Raw genomic sequence first — 20,985 nt, 5'->3', positions numbered from 1 at the left:
TAGGGTTTTAGACTGATTATTGGATGCCTTGAGAATGCTCTCAAGGTTGCTATTTATAGTCGATAGAGGGTTGGATAAATCCTCTATTTTAGGCATTTTAGTTATGGGGATAAGGATAATTATCAAGGGATAAGGGCGACTATTAGAAGTTCTATCCTGTTCTAGAATGTGCTTATAGGCGGTGCCTGTAAAGCGCCACCTTGTCCGCTTGGGCCTTTTGGAAGGACGCCTATATCCATTTGAGCCCTTATGAAGGACCTTGTTTCTAAAAGCTTTGGTTTTTATTGCATCGTAGGCGGGTTCCTTTATATCTGAAGTAAGCGTGCTTGCATGACGCCCTTCTTTGCTTAATCTCACCTTTGGCGGGCTTGTTTGCATTCGAAACTTGATTTATCTAAAATATAATATTACTTCCGAACTTTGACGTAATCAAGTATAGATAAAGGAGTCTTAAATATTATGCAATCATATTCAATAGGAACTAAATACTCTTTGTCTTCTTTAATTCACCCATATTTTATACTCTTCATCCCATTCTTTTTCATTCTCCTACTAGATTTGAAATAACCTTTTTACTTAATTATTCTTGTTCTTCTATTAAATTGGAACCGGGTTTTCTATTTCATCCTACTTCTTCTCGTAAATAAGAGTTCTCTACTTCGCTATTTGAGCTACCTCGCTTCGCTACTTCCCTGAGTTCGCTATTTCCCTATTTGAACTTCCTCGCCCACCTCATACTTTTATTTTATGTTCATTCTCTGTCTCTTTTTAACTTGAAACTAACTCGCTTGATATCTTACTTCCTATGTCTTTATTTCCTTCTAGGTCTTTATGCCCAATTTTATTCTTCTATTCGGGCCTATTTGTCTTTATTCTAACTTGTAGTTACTTAGTCCGTCAGTTATGTTTTTACTAATCAATTAGTTAGTTCAGTTTGCAAAGTAAATGGTACATGCATAGTTTTAAAACTCGGCTCGGTCATCGACTCGGCGGGGGTATTGGGTCAATGGGTCAATGGTCGAACCACTGAGTCATTGGTCGAACCGCATGACTGAATCGGAACCACTCGGATGACTCGGTTAGATAACTCGGTGCTTAGATTAAATTTATATAGTTATTTAACCGGATTAACTCGGATTGAATTGGTGACTCGGTCACTTTAGAAACTAAAATAATTAATGAGTGTTGTAATTTAAAAAAGGTTTACATTTAAGGACAAAAATAAAATCAAATGGGTGTTTAAATATATGGACGAAGAGAGTAATACATATTCAAATAAATATAGTAAAATAAAACTATTCTTTCAAAAAAAATGTTTATTAAAATATTTGAGATGTCGGACAATAATATTTAAATGATAAGAGTGAGCTTGGTTCCTTAAAATAAAAAAGAGTGTTTGGTTCCCTTTAAAAAAATAGAAACGTTTACTTGTATAATATATTATGAAGATAGAATAAAAAATAAAAAGAGAATACATGTTCTTATTTTTTATTTATAAGAAAGACAAAATACAAGTTATTCAAAAAAAATGACGAAAATACAAATTATGCAAAAAAAAAAAAAAAAAGACAATACAAGTTCAAATGTGAATGGAAAATCAATATGGTATTTTGAATTAATATATAATCAATATGAATCAATATTTTATTACAACAAACAAAAGTGGTGTAGTGGTTCTTAGTGTCTTAGTGAATGCATGTGCGCCTGTTTGAACCCTAGCTGCACCAATTTTCATTTTTTTGATATATAAAACAATTGTTCATTAAAAAAACCGGTCAGCTCATTAAACCGGCGAACCGGCGGTTTTAACCGAGTTTGTCCGGTTCATGCCGGTTCTCACCGGTTTAAATGCATGACCGATTCAATATGTCAACCGAACCGGTTACCCCTCCGGTTCACGGTTCGACCGGCCGGTCCGGTCCGATTTTCAAAACTATGGGTACATGAAAGGGGTTTCCATGAAAGAGAGGTGGGTCACTTGGACCACTTAAATACCAAGGCTTTCCTCAACAAAATCCCTCTCACACGACCTTTTAACAATACCACACTTTACTTCTGCCACGGGGTACCTATAATAGTTAAATAATTTTCCTAATGATGGAAATTGTTTTACAATTTAATTTAATAGATAAACTTACAGTTGTATTATTTTATTTCATCTCCTATTGAAACTAATTCTTCTGCTTAGTTACGTTGTTTTCTACTCGTCTTCTTTTTCCTATTAAATTGGAACTAACTCGCTCGTTAATTCAATTGTCTTATGATCTACTCTCTTCCTCCGCCTATTAAATCATAACTAGCTTGCCCAATTAACTATATAATGGTGTACCCTTATTTAGCAAATAGCTTAGACTTGAAGAGCATAGCATTGTAATAAATTGTATCTATCGCCATACTAGTTCGTTCTTGTTGATCTAAAGAATGATAAATATCATATGCAATCGAATTAGGCATGTCTCCGGAAAGATACATGCAAATGAGTGCTTTGAACAATGAAGACCGTGGTGACAAAGTGATGATATTCGAAGACCTACCGAAGAGTGAAGAAACTTATCTGGCATCATAGATTTGCTTTGCCTTTTTGTTTCCCTTTTCCATAGCGAGTGTGAATTTTGACAATTCTTCATGGTTCAGCTGGATCATAACAATGCTTGCAAATATCCAAATGATAACTACGATAAAAAATAGCGTACGTGCGAAAAGATAGAACCTGGATATTTTTCTTTATATGATGTGTTCCGCCTGCGCGCGGTGTTCTCTGTATTTTTTGTGCTGACCCAAGTCACTCGCACCTATTAAACTATCCTGTGCTTGTATGCACTAAAAGATTAACATATAGAGATCATCCATTTAAGCTAAATCTTGCTGCACCGATTTAAGAAAACAATTCCACTTTCTTTTAAAAGAATATGATATAGGAACCAATTATTTTTATTATGTTTTTTATTTTTTAGTAATGGACTTCATACTCAAAAACCTAAAGTGTTATCATTTAAACCTGAAGTGTTTCCAAAATTGTGCAAAGTAGATCCAATAATTGTGAAATAGATGGTGACAGCAAGACTGATATGAGAATGATGCATGTGCCAACATAAAATCCCTGGAATTGGATGCAACCAATATAACCAAACCTCAAATAAATGTTTCTAAGAACATTTAGCTTCCAATATGCACATAACCTGTAGCTTCCAATCGTGGCTTCCACAAAAAGGGAATTAATAATAGGTTAAGTCACCCAATCAATTATATATCCTGATTTTTTATGCAAAGGAGGCAAGCAATTTGGCAATTTTAAGAATTCTGCTCACGCTACCTACAATGTTGTCACAAGCCTGCACTTCGTTTGGTATGGATTTTGGAGCGGTTTCTTTTCAGAACGGAGGCGTCGTGATCGGATGATTCGGTCATCGTGTGGCGATGAGAGATTGAAAGGTGGTTTTTTGGAAGCTGCGGCTTGACCCTAAATCACGATGAAGGGTACGATTCAGGGGTTCTGGTTTATGTGTTATGAATCGCGATTACGATCCAGAGGTGTGGCCTAGGTTAGTTTTACCGAGGTTCCCACAGACGGCGCCAACTGTGCTTGCAAAAAGCACGATACAATATTAGATACTAGGGTTCAACATCGTATTCTAGAGTTTTAGACTTATTATTGATGCCTTGAGAATGCTCTCATGGTTGCTATTTATAGTCGATAGAGGGTTGGATAAACACTCTATTTAGGCTTTTTAGTTATGGAGATAAGGATAATTATCAAGGGATAAGGGCGACTATTAAGAGTTTTATCCTGTTCTATAATGTGCTTATAGGCGGTGCCTGTAAAGCGCCGCCTCATCTGCTTGGGCCTTTTGGAAGGACGCTTACATCCATTTAATCCCTTATGAAGGTTGTGTCCTATAATCGGGTTTTCTCGGTCTAGAAGGAAAATGTCTAAATGGTGCCAATTTATTTAAGGTCACGAAGTACCATCAACAATTTTTTTTTAATATGACAGTGATAGCAGTAAGTTGATGAAGAAAAGTAATAGAAGTGTAGCTTATGTGCATGATGCGAGGATGTTGCGGTCTATGCGGTCCATATTTAAAACACGTGAAATCACATATACATACGTTCACAAAAAAGCACAAATTAAATAAAAACAACATACACCAAATCAATTCAGATTATATAATTCGAACAACAACAACCTGGTTCGAATTATATAATTTGAACAGCTTAAGTGTCCAGGAAAAAAAAAGAATCGAGCCAAATTAATCTAAATCGGAGCAATGTTACCTTAGCTTGTGTTTGATGTTTGAAAAAGGTTTGAAATGTGATGTTTTTAAGCAAAAAAAGCCTTCGACAATCATACAATGTTGGGTTTTCAGATTTAGGGTGGTGAGAGAAATTTTTGAGAAAAACTTAGTTGTTGAAAATGAGGGATGTTTTTTTTTTTTTTTTTTTTATTTCGTGTTATATATAGGAAGTGTTTAAATTATATAATCTGAAATAGACGTTCCGATTATATAATCCGAGCAAATGGCATTTTCGGAATAAAAAAATAGGACGCACGAGAAACACATATAGCCATTAGATTTAAGTCATCGGTTGAGATAGTGTTTAATTAATATGCACATGTTTCCTTTTCATTTAGTTTCACGGTTTCCCCACGCGCCATTCATTTCTTCGTCTCTTTCAACTTGCTTTCTAATCTCTATAACTTTGTCCATGTTCTGGATGTTAAAGCATGATTTTTATTTATTTTTAAATCTGCAGAATCAAACGTAGAGATATACAAAGGCATCTCACATCTGGTTCATATAAAATAAAATCTTCACTGTACTCTTGAAATTGAAATTGAAATTTCAAGGCTTCAGATCAATGTCCTATGATATGCCCTTTGAAGCTATGGATAATTGTTTTTGTTCAGGAAGCTTCACGTTTATAGTTCAAAGGAAGCTTCTTCATGTTTATGGTGGAAGACCAAGTTGATAAGGAGATTTATCCAATTTCATTTACACAAATTATGATTAATTTAAGAAACATATTTTTTTTAGTTACAGAGTTAATTTGAGATAAATATGGATTTTCAATTTTGATAGAATGAAATTATCAAAACCATCAAAAAGAGAACTTTAATCTAGCGTGTAGGTTATTAGTCTAGATTGTTGGGAGGAAAGCACACAAGAAAATCAAAGAACAAGAACATAAGCTAACGCAACTTTAATCTAGAGTGAGAGAGAGAAGAAGGAGGAAGAAGAAAGGGCAGGCAGCAAGCACGTAGACCAACCAAAAAAGTCACGTGCATTGTTTAAGTGAACCTTTTAATCTGGACTGTTCATTTTCATCCAAGGGTCATAATATATTCCTCTCACCCTCTCATTATAACACTTCCTCTCATTTGATACATCCCCTATATATATATATATATATATATATATATATATTAGGATCAAATGACACCATGGTGTCAAAATTAGTTTGACACCAAATCTTATCCATTCATTTGATTTAATCCAAAGGCTTAAAACTATCACCAAATTAATTAACATACACCAAATACTCTCTATCACCTAATTAAGAAACATATCTATCATCATTAATTCATAATCAAACAATCTCTTCTTGTTTTTGGTAGATTAAAACCCTTTTTATTTACCCCTATTTTTTTTTCTTTTGGCCATAAGCACAAACTCAAACTTTATAATTTTTATAAAATCATGATAAATCTTAATTCAGTTAAATATGAGACACGATAAGTCCTCTAAAAAAAAATTAAACCTATGAGTGACAAAATAATCTAATTAGCATGAACAATTCAAGAATCATTAGTCGAGCTTGTTGGTTTTTTTAATACAATTTAATTAATTATTAAAAAAATATGAGTATATATGAGATAAAGACAAAGAAATATCATTGATGGTGATGATACTCAAACAACCATAGGTATATGAGTTCTACCATTCATTTTATAAAAAAAGTTTTGAAAATAAGTTTGAGTATGATTATAGAAATATGGGAAAATTTATAAATTTGGGGAAATAAAAAAGAGGAACAAATAAATTTGGGGAAATAAAAATGAAATGTTTGATTATAAATTAATGATGATAGATATGTTTCTTAATTAGGTGATAGAGAATATTTGGTGTATATTAATTAATTTGGTGATAGTTTTAAACCTTTGGATTAAATGAAATGAATGGATAAGATTTGGTGTCAAACTAATTTTGTCACCATGATTGGTCCAAATGGTAAGGATTTGAGTCCCTTAAGCATATAGTCGGTGGTTCGATTTCTAACTCATCCATATGAAAAATATCTCATCTTAGGGTCCCACAGATTCCTTGACAGAGGTTGGTCATTACTAAGAAAAATGATGAAAACTTTATATCAACTAGCGAAAAGACGGGCACTCACGTGCCCGTTTTTCCGCTCTTTTTATTGCGCTGACGTTTGAAAATTATGAACAGTGATTTTTTATGAAATTTTGATTTTGACTAAAACTAAAAATATAAATGTATGTTGATTTCAAGTTATAACAAACCAAATAATATAATAAAAAAATAATCTAAATTCTTTTTTTTAATGACACCAACAACGATCTTTATTTCCTTAAAAACAACAACAATCTTTATTATAAAAAAGTTCTTTAAGGGGTATAATTGAGATAATGAAAAATTAAGTATAAATATATTCATCTAGTTTGTTACACTTTTTAAATGATAAACAAAAAAAAATCGAACATATATATATATATATATATATATATATATGTATATATATATTCATACCGTGTTTGTTATATTTTTTTAATATTTAAATTTAGGGTTAATAGGTCTTTATCCCATGTAATATAGGTCATTTCTGATTTTCCCCTGTAAAATTTTTATTTTGATTCACTCACTGTAAAATATTTTTGTTTTGATTTACCCCCCTAATAGGCCAAACAAAAACCAATTTTTTTTTTCAAGAAATTTTTCGTTTTTATTTGGCCTATTAGGGGGTAAATAAAAACAAAAATATTTTTTATAGAGAGTGAATTAAAATAAAAATTATACAGGGGAAAACCAGAAATGACCTATATTATAGGGGGTAAAGACCTATTAACCCTTAACTTTATTCTTATCTATTTATTACATGTGTTATTTGTATTGAAAATTAAAAGCATTTTTGAAAAAAAAATTCAACCCAAAGGAGCTGAAAGGGATAGTTTTCTTTATATATAGTATAGATATTATAATTAGGAAAAAAAAATCAAACAAAATGAGACCAAATTAATGTTCTTAATCTTTTTTTAATGATAAATATTAATAATTAGTTGTTTGAAATAAATATTAATAATTAGTTGTTAGATTAGTAAGATTATCAAAAATCTCCAACTCCTTCTCTTTAATTGGTCCGGATTTGTTGAATGACAGACAAGTCCCTAAAGTTAGGCTGCTAAAAAAAAAAAAAAAATCCCCTACCTACCTTACCTACTTTATTTATTAGAATCATTCTTTTTCTTTTTAACACAAATTTGCACGTCTTCTACATTCTCTTTATCTTATCATCATTCTACAAACAATTTGAACAAAATTCAAACTAAAGAGAAAGAGAAAGAAGCAATAATGGCATTGAAGGATACATTTTACATATCACATGGATCACCAACGTTGTCAATAGATGATTCCATTGAAGCAAGAAAGTTTCTACAATCATGGAAAAAAGATGTGTTTGAAGAAAGACCTAAATCTATTTTGGTTATTTCTGGTCATTGGGACACCACCGTACCAACCGTTAACGTTATTCAGACAACCAATGATACCATTCATGATTTCTATGGTTTTCCTAAACCCATGTACCAGGTTTCTTTCTTTCTTTATTTATTTATTAATTTTTTTTTATTTTTTATTTTTTTGTGATTTATAGGATGATTATAGATTCTCAATATTTAAAATAATAATTTATTATTTTACTTTTCTTTATTCATTATATCTATTTAAAATAGTATTTAGTTTTTTTATAAGGGAAAATAGTATATGGTTAATTAATTAAATGTGGGCCAAAAAAATTAAACAGGTATCTAGTCTAGATCTGGACCAAATACATTGATGTTTCTAGAGTTATGAGCAGTATCTTTCTTACATTTTTGTTTTTTTTACAAGTTGTATTGTAGCAAATATAAGCGTGTTATATATTGGTATAGATCCTCTCCAGTCGTTCCCACGAGTTTATCTCATAATAAAGATAATGCATAATATATATATGGTTTAGAGTTCAAACTCTAGACACAAAAAAAAAATCCTCTCTAGTCATCGAAAGATTCGGTGGAATCCCAACCATTGATTCAGTGAAATCCCAAATATAAATATTAGATCATGATTGACATTGGACCTCCTCCTGTGTAGCATTCATGGGAGAGAATCTCAGTTCGTCATATATTCACTTAATTATTTTAAGAATGTTTTTTGTTAAGTACCTTATTGATTAGACTCATCACAGTATGTATACTTCGTGAGCTTAACTTAATTATTTTAAAAAAACACCTCAATGGTAGTTACAAATCGTTCATCACTTTTTAAATCGGTTTAGCCAATTTAAAAAGTGATGTGAACGGAAGTTAACTAGTGGGGAGGATATTCTCAATAGTTTGAAGTTCATGTGAGTAATTTGCTAGATATTAAAGCGTAATCTTCTTTGTTCACTTAAGTGAGACGAGCCACCTGTAACATGACAATAGGCATGAAAAATTGTTCATCTCACTTCTAAATTTGCTCAAAAACAACATCAGTGGCAGTTAATTGTTGTTCGGCTTTTCAGCGGTAGTTAAATGTCGTTTGACACTTTTCAGAGCGGTTCAATCAATTTTTAAGTCGGTTTAACCGCTCTAAAAACTGTCCAACGACAATTAACTGCCAATGTGTCCAACGACAATTAACCGCTCTAAAAAACAGCAATTTTTAAGTCTTAAAACACATTGTCATTCTTAAACACGTTCGACTTTAAAGGATAATAAATTGTTATGTAATCATCAAAGCTAACCGAACGTGTTTAAGAACTAGCTTTAAAGGATATGTATTTTCAGCGAGAACTAGTTTTTTTTTCCTTACATCTTTTAAGACTTAGTTCTCACTGAAAATACATATACTTTAAACTCAATATTATGCAAAATAATTGTCTATAAGTAGGGCTTGAAAATTGCAACCGCATCAATTACCTTTCTACACAATTATGTCTTGAAAGCTCAACCTATTGATAATATTCCAAAAGAATGCTATGTTTTTCCTTTGACATGAGATTACATTATGCATATGTTTGATGTTCTTAAACACGTTATATTTACAAGGCTAAATTACACCAGATTTGAAGTTTGTATCAGATTGGTCCTTTAAGTTATTTTGGTCACACATTTGTAAACGTTTTTGATTTAGTCCTTCTGCCACATCATCATTTTTGTAACTTTTGGTTAATAGAAGGACTAGATTAAAAACGTTTACAAACTTAAAGGACTTATGTGTGACCAAAATAATTTAAATGATCAATCTGTTATAAACCTCAAACTTAAAGGACTTATGTGGGGCCAAAGTAACTTAAAATCAATATGTTACAAACCTCAAACTTAAAGGACCCTGGTGTAATTTGGCCTATACAATATACCTTCTCTCTTATATTATATGATTCCTTTACCAGCTTAAATATCCAGCACCTGGAGCTCCAGAATTAGCTAAAAGGGTGAAGGAACTACTCAACAAATCCGGTTTCGACCGCGTCGATGAAGACAAAAAAAGAGGTCTTGATCATGGTGCTTGGGTTCCACTCATGTTAATGTATCCAGAAGCTGACATTCCAGTTTGTCAGCTTTCTGTTCAATCTGACTTGGATGGAACTTACCATTATAACTTAGGAAAAGCATTGGCACCTCTTAAAGATGAAGGTGTGTTAATAATGGGTTCTGGAAGTGCTGTTCATAATTTGGGAACACTTAATCCTCGTGCAGGTGTTGCTCCTTGGGCGTTAGAATTCGATAATTGGTTGAAAGATGCTCTTCTTGATGGAAGGTTTGTACCCCTTTTTCTGTTTTGATGTTCGAGTTTAAAGATTACATATGCGTGTGTTTGGTTCTGCGGTGACGAAAATTAGGTTTGGTCAAAAGTGAGTTGAATTCGAAATGTTTATGTTTGTATACATTAACTTAAATATGAGATGAACAACGAATTTGATTGAAAAAAAATGTTTGGAGTAAAATTTACAAATCCTTGATTCGAGTTAGAATAAATTTTTAGATGAAAAAGAAATTTCAATCGACACCACTCATATGTCAAAAGAAATCGATTTTGTGTTTGAAATCACTTTTGGCTCTCCCTATCGTGAAACCAAACGCAGACATAGTTGATTTTGTTGAGGGTATTAACAAGGTTTTGAAAATTGTTAGCGACTTCAATTCTTGCTTGTCAAGTCTTATGATGTCTCCACAACCAAGGTTTCAAAACAGTTCGTGACTGCAGTTATGGCTGCATCATGCAGCTTTTTTACGTCGTGATCACATTGCATATTTGACCACAAATCCACAATATCAAGTATTGCAATGCAGTCTTGACTAATACGATCGCAAATTAAAAGTGTGTCTGATCAGCTGCGTCAACTATATTGCAACGCAATTTTATGCGATATATAAAGAATCAAAACGCTATCATATCTAAAAACATCGGGTGCTAAGTATATGAATTTGTATGGTTTGGTTCTTCATGGATTGGTTGTGAATGTTTTAATTTGAATTGCTTTTGTAGATATGAAGATGTGAATCATTATGAACAAAAGGCGCCGCATGCGAAAAAGGCTCATCCACATCCAGATCATTTTTATCCATTGCATGTTGCTATTGGTGCTGCTGGTGAAAATTCCAAGGCCAAACTTATACACAGTAGTATTAATTTGGGAACTCTCTCTTATGCTTCTTACCAGTTTACATCAGATTCCAGCTAAACTTGTATTTTTATACATAAATTCAGTTTTCAGTTACATATACTATCAATGGCATATACTCTCAATGTACGGTTATTCAATATGTATCTATCAAGATCTGTTGCTTGGAATTAAGTTACTTATGTTATTTGTGTTTGTGTTGTGAAGCCCTTAAATGTAAAAATTGAATTCTGAATAAAGAAATTTGAAGTACTTTCCTTATTGTTGAGATGTTTGATGATTCATTTGTTCAGCTCTCTTTGTTTGGTTTCACTAAATGTTCACACAGTTTGAGGTTGGAGTTGTTGTTTGATAGCTAATATGAGTATGTAATGTGACAACTCTTGATACAACCTTGAGATTTTAAGTTCTTTCACTTTCAAAAACTATTGAAGAATGTAGTGATTTCAACACTCATTCTAACATTATATTTTCAACGTTCTCTCTTATTGGGTAAAATTTTATGCAGATCTCATTAGTTCACGCATAAAGTGGTGAGATTTACACAAAAAAGGTTCCTGACAAATGACTCGTGTGAGCTTGAGATTAGGAACGTTCGCGGTTTGGTTCTTCGATTTGGAAAACCAAAACGGTCTTTTACAACTGTTTGGTAAAAGTGAATTGAACGATCAATGATTATTCCATAACCAAATTGGTACAAAAGTTCAGTACACAAGTTATATGTTTCCAAAATGAATTGAAACTACCTTTACAGAAACCTGAATTGTACCTTTTCAAATCAAATTGATTCTGTGAACCAAACCATACAAGTTGCCATTATTAAGTAATGTACTGTTAAAAATAACAAAAATCAAACCAAAACCAGGTATTATAATGGTTAAAATAATCATAACAGAATTGAACCGTTAAAACAAACTGAACTGCACCAAAAAGAATTCAACTGTTACGGATTGTTCACAATTTGATCTAGTTCTCTTTGTGAACTTCTCGTCACAATTCAGTTCTTTTCGATATGTTTTGGTTCAGTTTAGTTCATTTTATTTTTTATTTTTCTAAAAAAGTCCTATTCCAGACACAGTCGAGAGCACCACTGGGATTTCATCATTTGAAAACAACTTAAAGGAAAAAAGAGCAAAGAAAGGACATGAGGTCGAGAGAAACAAAACTCTTTACATTAGCTAATCGACAACATTATACAAATGCACAAGATTTTACTTCTACCAAACAAATAGAACCTAGACAAGACTCCAGAAAAGGAAAGGGGCAGGCAAGGTTGAATCAAATCCATCCATTCGTATTTCTACGACAGTATTTCTTCAGGATTGCAAGTATACTCAGTATCATCAATGCAGTTCAACATAGAATGCTATAGCCTTTTGAATGAGTAACCTAAAATTCGGTGTCAAAACATGAAACCATGATCTTTGAAACCATGGACCTCGCAAAAGGGATGTAGCTCAAGCTATACCTGTCAATCAAAAAATCAGAAATACCAAGGAAGAATTAGAACATTGTACAAGGAGTGGAAACAATCATTAATGTTACATTTGGATAATCATATTGCATGCTCAAAGACGTATCATATTTTATGCTGGAGTGAGATAAAGATTAACTCTAATATGTATGCCATGCATTACAGATTTTTATTTGTTTTTCAGCCTGAATTTGTTATTGTCATTATATTCTTTTAAAATAAATAATACACAATAAGAAACATATCAAACAATATTAAAAGTTAGTACTTTTTGTTCTTTTACAAAGGCTTTATAAATTTCTGATTAATACAAAAATCAACTAGTTCAAAGTATAGATGTAATTTTGATCAATTATTAATGTAAAGCTATTATGCAATATCATCCAATCACATGCTACTGCATTGTTAAAATTCTTTTCCTATAATAACAAGTGCCGCATCTACTTTTGATGATATGACATTGGATACAAGTTTGGGACAATATATCAAAATTGAAGTATCAGTGTATCTTTCTTTTATGATGAAACAAAAAATTTGGAGAAGGTGAAGATTATTATAAACAAAAGTGGCACTAATGATCATTCTAAAATCCTCCATTAAGGAGATTTGAACTGTCCCTCCTTAAGATTATGCAATAAAACTCTTACCACTGAGCAGACATGTTTAAGTGTATAATAATTTACATAACATAAAACACATTAGTGCAAGGTTAGAAGCTTGTGCCTTGACTCAACAGTGAGTACTTAACGAAGCTGAAGCGGAAAATACATTATAGTAATTTCAGTTCGGTACTGCCATACTGGCCATATAGCATTTTTTCAGGGCATATGTGCTAATTCAATTTACACTAGGATCCTACATAGCATACTCCTTATTTCCTCACTAGATTCATGAGAACTAACGTGTGCCTACATCACACTGAAGGTACTATAAAAAAAGGTTACATGGAATGCATTTGGAAAAATTATGACATACCAAACTAGTGCCCCAAACTCCAAGATAATCGCAAGAAATGTCAGTAATTTGTTATGAACCTGCTCAATTGAAAACAATGAAATAATAAGCTATTAAAAGAAACTATTTTCTGTCAGAAATAAAACAAACCTTATGCAGATGCAGTTTGACTTACATAAAGTGCACAAAACAAGGCAATTATCATACTTGCGATGTATATGGCTGTTGCATAAATACGAACAGGATCAAGCATCATCGATACTTGCCTTTTAGGACCTATGAGGAATGCTGTGCTGCCATAAAAAAAGACTCCCACTTAGTATTTGAAGAAAACCAAACAGATATGAGACTAAGGATAAAGGATAAATAATCCACAAAGTCAAAGATTTGCTTTTTCAATCCATTCTAATTTAAAATGCCATGAGTAGGAGTAGGATGAAATGATGTGTAACTAGCAAACAGTTTATACAGCAAAAGACAGACAATATTTATTGAAAGGGAAAAACATTTGTTCTTGAACATATAGCACCAAAGGGAAAAATATCATTTCAGTACCAGCGGTCTCGCGACCAATCAATCTGGCTATTACACAATAGCCATTCATCCAGAAAATTGAAAAGTGTTGGAAATTCTGCCTTAATTGCGGTCCGCCCCTAGTCGCCTAAATTGCGCCCTTTGGTTAGCCTTCATTGCAGCCTCCAACACCTTCATTGTGTTGGCTTTGAGGGGGTGGATTTAGTCCCACATCGGATAGATAGCACTCTTGAGAAGAGTTTATAAAGACGAGGCACTCCTCACCTTACAAGCCGGTTTTGTAAGGATGAGTTAGGCCCCAAATTTCAACAAAAAGGAATGAATGCAATTTACAGGTAGAGATGCAGGCATCCAGGGAGAGGACAACATCGAAAAAGATGTGAAGGCTCCTAGAAAAGTGTTTAATGGGAAAGTGAAAAGACATGACGGGAAGGGAGAGAAAATACTAAGAAGAATAGAGTCGCGTCTCTGATTGTCCATTAAGAAAATGTTATGAAAAACTCATCCAGAACCTTGTGTGGAGCACCAATGTCCATGTATAGATCCTGTTTGATCTAACTTATCAATGACAGGCCTCTCCAACAATTGTAAAATTGTCAAGCCAAGTTTTCCCTTATCCATTCTCATTTCCATATTTTGCAAATCATCAAAACATTCAAGATTATTTTCATTGCACTTGGCAATAATCTCTCACACGAAATGAGGAAGTGGACGCAGAGTCATTGAGCTCAAATTCCTTGTGTCTTCAATTGATTAATTATGCAAGTTAATCAAATGGTGATTCAAGGAACATGAGACAATGACAATGTGTCATCTTCCTCATTTGACAATCAAGTTGATTGTTAAGTTCAACAAAAATAGCATTCAACATTTTGATCAATTACAAAATATGGGATAGAAGCTGAAGGCAAATCTACTAGGGGTAATAGTTTCGCGAACGTTAGAGATTGGTAAATTTATTGTTGAGCTTAATTTTATTTCCAAAATAAGCTAGGAGGTAATGAAAATGAGATACTTATATAGAAAAAAGAACAACACGTGTCTAGCTTAATTTGCAAAGTGAAAAGAATGAAAGATTGATTCACGTTCATCGCCATCTTATTAAGTGGAAAGAAAAGTGGTGGGTGTTCAAGAGAGGTGGAAACCTGACTATGGAAACTCATACCAAATTACAGAGGTTCAGTGGGTGACAGAAGATCCACCTTAGGTTATTGCACATCCTTGTGTGGGAACCTTGTTGCTTGGGTAAGTAAAAAGGGCTTGCCAACAATACAATTTAGTCAACTTACTTGCAAGCTTTGAATGGTAGATATTCATTCACTATCTAGAGGCAGTGGCGGACCTTCTCGGGAGCGGAAGGTAGCCACGGCTCCCCCCAAATTTTTCCATATTTTCTTTATATACTACTACTGCAGTGCTCACTTATGTGATTGTGATCATCTTCTCCCTCACGGCACCCCCAAGTTCACTTTCTAAACCGACCACAACAACTCTTTCTGGCCGCCGCTCTCGAATTTCCGGTCGCCGCAGATTCCAAATTCAATTCCTTTCCTTCCTAAAGCTCTTGTGCCTTCTTTTTTTCGTTATCCTATCAACGACAGTGCGGGATTGTGATTTGGTTTCTGGAAATTCACAATTGTAACTTGAGTAAGAGAATGAAGTTGTTGAGCGAAACTCATTGAAGAAGATGAAAGTGCTGGAAAAATTATTGAGTTGGATGTAAGAAGCAGATATGGGGGTAGAAGATGACAATGGAGATGGGTTACGATAAAAGCCTATCCATCATGCTTCTATATATCTATCTGCAAAAAGCACAAATGCAGTGTTGTGGGTTCTCAGCGTGTTTTATTTTGTGTTATTTCTCATTGTATACATATTTTTATTATTTTTTATTGGTTAATTTAATATTGAATTTTTATAAAATATACATATCTCTGATCAACTTCAATGGTCACATATCAGTGGTGTTTGCGGCTCCCCCTAACATTTTGAGCAAGATCCGCCACTGTCTAGAGGGGAGTGTTGTCAATAATCACTGTAGTTAGTAGGAATTAGTTTGTATTTGTTGTCACAATCTCAGTTGTCCGGTCCATTTAGTTATTACTTATATTATATTTATAAATATAGATCACCGATTGTACTCTTGACACAATTTAAAATAATATTCATAAATACTTTTTCGACACGAACGGTAGTATTGTACTCAATAATTGTCTTCTAAATATCTTCATAGGATAGTATTGTGATTGGTGATGTAAGAAGTAATGGAACATAATTCCTCCTACAAACCGTCCCAAAAAAAAGCCCATTTTCCAATAATGACCATAGCAATATAACAACATTCTAAAAATATTTGACACTTGCGAATGGAAATTGGAAATCAATTGAACTAGATACATCATCAAAGTATAAATATAATTATAAAGTTGTAAAACAGTGCATACCTTCCAAGTGAAAGCAAATTGCCAAGAGTGAATGTTATTCCAAACTTTATTGGTTTGAGAAAAACAAGCATAGACTGTAAGATGGGAGGAAATGCCATTAATTAGTGATTATTCATCTCTCCCAATGTAAGTTTGAGTTAAGAAACTAATATACTATGTAAAGATATAAAGACCAACCAACATTTGTTGATTAATGGTGAGAAATCAATATGAGAATTTCCAATTCCCCCATTATATTCTAATTGTAAATTTGAGTATCAAACTCTGAGAGTATAGAAGTTTATTATACATGTTCTACACTAAAACTCTATATAGAGAATGGACCACCACCGCCTAGTTTCCAGCATCAATAAATTTTTTAATAAAGTTAGAATAAATCACAATTAACAATCTAGTGTTGAATGGCATCAAAGGAAGCATAACTAGAGGAACCATTTAAAACTCCATTGAATAAAATTCTTCAATGTCAATATGAACGTAATATATTTATTGGACAAAGTTGGTCAGTAGTGGAAGGTGAGACTTGACACAATAATGGTAAAGGTTGTTGCCTTCTGTAAAGATATTGCTGGTTACAGGTTATAGATGTAGAAACATCATCTCCACTCATGGGGGATAAGGCTTCATAATTCTTACCTTGCCTAGAGAGCCTAAACTGACAATGTAGGAGCTTCGTGCATTGGGTGTCCATTTAGTATTATTGGCTAGAAGTCACGTAGAAATTTTGGATAGTGAACTTGTATAGTCAAATGGTATATTAACTAGATGATATTTTGGATCTAACTATCGCAAATGACAAGCTTTGCAAGTTGAGTTTGTCACAATCATGTTAACATGAGAGAAAACTAACATCGTACCAACCTTAACTGATGTTCATCAATGATTAAAAAACACATTAGAATATAAAATTGTTTTTCGAAAAAGAAAAGTGAGTCCGTCTTTCTTTACATAACTCTTACTATGTTATGAAGCACTCAAGAAACTTGGAACAAAAGTTACAAAGAAATAAAGTTGTCAAAGTCTTGCAGAGTTGCAGGTACTCAATTACTCATGTGAGGCCATAATTAAAGAAAGGATCAAGCTTATTCCACATTGAACTGGAGAACAGTACATATTATTTATTTATTTATCTAAATTCTAAACTAAAAAGAAAAACAATGCTGTCCAACTTACCAATAGTGTACAGGTTACTCCAGCAGCAAAGCATATGGCAAAACCATATAGTCTCTGGTCAAAAATAGAGTTTGTCAATCAAATTGTGCAAGATAGTATACATAAAGGAACATGTTGAATGAATCAATTATCAAACAAACATTTCAAAATGACAGAATTTTGCGTATGGAAGGTTGATGCATAATTTAGTTTAAGAAGTCTAGATAATGGAACATGTATCAAAAGGAGATGTCTAAAAACAGCCTAATAGCCCTAATCAAATTTTTATTTTTTTATTTTTGGAAAAGGCCCTAACCAAAGAATTAATCAACTACTGTAGCAGGTCTCATTTGAAAACATTTAGAAAAGGCCTTGTATATATTATTTCCTAACAATTACAAGTAAGGACAAGAAAAAGAAACCATTATGCTTCCTAAATTCTTATGTTTTGTTTGTCTCAGTCTGTATTCCAATAAAACCAATCTAACACCACGCATGTTTGTGTTGCTTGATTTGCTTCTTAGGAACCTCAAACTACAATTCTCCAACAGACTGCATCCTCAGTTAATCAGTACATAAACATTCCCAACGAAATGAAACAAACTCCACCTATCCAGTCTGTTTCTCCTTTCAACAAATCTTTCCTTGATTTCATCTTTTTATGAGTGAGTTGTAAACGTATGATGTTTCTCTGTAATCCACTTGTAAATCATTACCATTTATAACCTAAAGCGTATAAGTTATCACTAAAACAGGAGATTCTAAGTAGGATTATAAGGCTGGTGAAAGATCGTAACACGACTCGTAAGATTCTACCGGAAGGCAAAATTGTAAAATTATAAATACACAGACAAAGGTATACAAATTATAATACATGAACAAAAATCGGATAATTGTTTTAGTTAATATTGCATTATTAAAAAGATTCTACCGGAAGGCAAAATTGTAAAATTATAAATACACAGACAAAGGTATACAAATTATAATACATGAACAAAAATCGGATAATTGTTTTAGTTAATATTGCATTATTAAATAGAATTGTATAAGGTTAGTAAAAAAAAAAATTATACCAAAAACGATAGGGATAAATTTATGATACCGTTTTTGTCAACAAAAAAAAAAATATGATACTGCAAAAGAATATAAGAAAAGTGTCGAGCTTTTTTTTTGAGCAAAATAATACCGTAAAAGAAAAGTAATATTTCATTAAAAAAATAAAAAATATGACAAGTGAACCAACTCAGGGAGTCACCAACACTCCATTATTGAGTGCTATCTGTCCGTCAAAATCAAAACAACTCAGGGACTCATTAACTTCCCATCATATACAAACTGAGACACCAACTCGGTGATTGAACTTGGTGGTTAGTTCTCCGCAAGCAATCAATTTCTCACCGAAAATCGCCTTATTCTCTTCTTCCCTAAAAAAAGCTTGTTCTTTTTCAACCACAGTGGACAGCTATAGGGGTAATAAGGTCGTTCATTTTACAAAAATGGTATTTTTCAAAACAAAAACAAAAAATTGATGTGAGGACGAAAGGCCCATGAGAAATGGTGGTGGCCCAGCCTGGAGGGTGTTATGGTTTAGCAGCAAAACATGCGATCTTTACCACAGATTCCCTTCCAGCAATCTTAAGTGTATTGGATCACGATTTTATGACAGAGGATCATAAGATCGTACAATCCTACAACTCTGCACCTGATCTTGACCATTGGAAATAGTAAACAAAAACTAATAATAAAATGTCTATAACAATATAATCTCTATTTTCTCCTATTTCGTTTCTCAATCCCGTATCACCTGAGGGGAAAAAATGTTACCATATCTTCCTGCAAATTAATACTTAGCTATTTAGTTACAAAACAAATACTCCTAAGGGGAAATACGTAACTATTGTTCCTCAAGAACATCGTAAATCTGGTGGAAACAAAAGAATAAAATCTCAACGTTACTATATATCCAGTATAGCAGCATTCCTCATGTAACACTAATATAAACTTCTAACTCACCTATTTTCCATCCTAATACAACCTACGGCTCCTGATCTTCCAACACTAACTATGTAGCAGAGACACTTGAGACTAAAGGCATAAGCGTCTTATCTTCCAATAGTAACTGTGTAGCATCGGTACTTCATATTAGAGGCGTGTTGCACACGTGTCAATGTCCGACACCGACACTAGTGACGGCCAACTTCATACGATTACTTATAATTTTCTCAAATGTTTCATAACATTACGTAGCAACGACACTTCAGATTAAAGGTGTGTCTGAGTCTCAAGCACATGTTGATGTCTGATACAATACTAACACCAAAATGACAGTTATGACTACATATAATCACTTCTATTTTCTTAAATTATTATCGGTGTCAGGTGTATGTCTCATTGCCTCATAATAAATAAATCAAATCAAAATAACAACTTCAAAATTGACAAAAATAAAGAATCAAATACCAAGAGATTACAGTGTCAAATATCTATATTCAAATCAACACCTAAATAGTAACTACGCAGCACCGACAATTAAGATTGGAGTGTCCGAGTGTGGGACATGTGTCATGTCTTACACTAGTGCATGACACTGACACTTGTGACTACATACAATCACTTCTATTTTCTCAAATTATCGGTGTCAGTGTTGTGTTGTGTCGTGTCTGGTGTCTGTGTCGGTGCTCATAATACAATAATCCAAATCAAAATAACAAAACAACTTGAATTTGAAGATCTATACTCAAATCAAAACCTAAATATTCAATTTCTCTGTTAAATCAGCTACGATGGAATTTGAATAGAAAATAGAGAAAAAAAATACCTGTGTTCTCGACAGAGTACAGTTGCGGTTGAAATCATCCATGAAAGCAAAGGAGCTTTCGTTTTCCAATGCAGCAGCTTGTGCCTCTTCGTCTTCCACTTCCATTCCCACCATTATTTTCACTTTCTCGAAAGCTTTGTTCATTTTCTCCATCGTTTTCCCTCACTTTCTCGAGAAAATGAGAGAGAGAGAAAGAAGAAACTATGGATCTGTGGTTTATGGGAAGAAAAAGAGAGTTTTGTTAAAAATTTGATTAAAATTAAGTAATGAAATTGCTTAGATTTTAAGGAATTTGGGTTTGGGAATTTGATTGAGATGTTATAACGACTCACTTCACTCAAACTAACTTATTGACAAAAAGATCTCTCTCTACGCGACATTAAAATACTTTTTTTTTTTTTTACAAAATTAAAATACTTTGTTATTATCGTTATATTAATCATTCAATAACTTTATTTATTATCATATTAATCATTATTAGTATTTATTTATTATCATTGCAATCCTTATATGTAAAGAGTTGTTGTAAGTATTGAGAGATTATTTTAGTGTTAGTGACTAACAAAATGCACATTCAAAAACTATTAAGAAATTTTGATACATTGAACGGCTTTTATGACTATTTGTTACACATTCAAGGACCAAAATGACTATTGCCTTTATTATTTTTATTTGGAAAATGTCAACAAGTGCCCCTGGGGTTAAGGATGTATGGATTGTGGATT

General features: G+C 32.9%; 2 protein-coding genes across 2 annotated transcripts; one reads left to right on the top strand and one right to left on the bottom strand.

Annotated features, from left to right (window-relative positions):
• Positions 1-7,474: 7,474 nt before the first annotated feature.
• LOC11420281 (extradiol ring-cleavage dioxygenase) lies at positions 7,475-11,161 on the top strand. The gene is made up of 3 exons (XM_003619657.4): positions 7,475-7,826; positions 9,652-10,019; positions 10,749-11,161. The coding sequence occupies exons 1-3, from the start codon at positions 7,590-7,592 to the stop codon at positions 10,942-10,944; spliced, it is 801 nt and encodes a 266-aa protein (XP_003619705.1). The 5' UTR covers positions 7,475-7,589; the 3' UTR covers positions 10,945-11,161.
• Positions 11,162-11,616: 455 nt separating this feature from the next.
• Positions 11,617-20,615, bottom strand: LOC11420280 (vesicle transport protein SFT2B). The gene is made up of 6 exons (XM_039835175.1): positions 20,261-20,615; positions 17,464-17,517; positions 16,291-16,364; positions 13,488-13,605; positions 13,334-13,392; positions 11,617-12,352 (listed from the first exon to the last, which is right to left on the bottom strand). The coding sequence occupies exons 1-6, from the start codon at positions 20,411-20,413 to the stop codon at positions 12,274-12,276; spliced, it is 537 nt and encodes a 178-aa protein (XP_039691109.1). The 5' UTR covers positions 20,414-20,615; the 3' UTR covers positions 11,617-12,273.
• Positions 20,616-20,985: the final 370 nt, after the last annotated feature.

This window comes from Medicago truncatula, chromosome 6 (genome assembly GCF_003473485.1).
Source record: "Medicago truncatula cultivar Jemalong A17 chromosome 6, MtrunA17r5.0-ANR, whole genome shotgun sequence".
NCBI classification, from domain to species: Eukaryota; Viridiplantae; Streptophyta; class Magnoliopsida; order Fabales; family Fabaceae; genus Medicago; species Medicago truncatula.
This window is presented reverse-complemented; position numbering and strand designations above follow the sequence as displayed.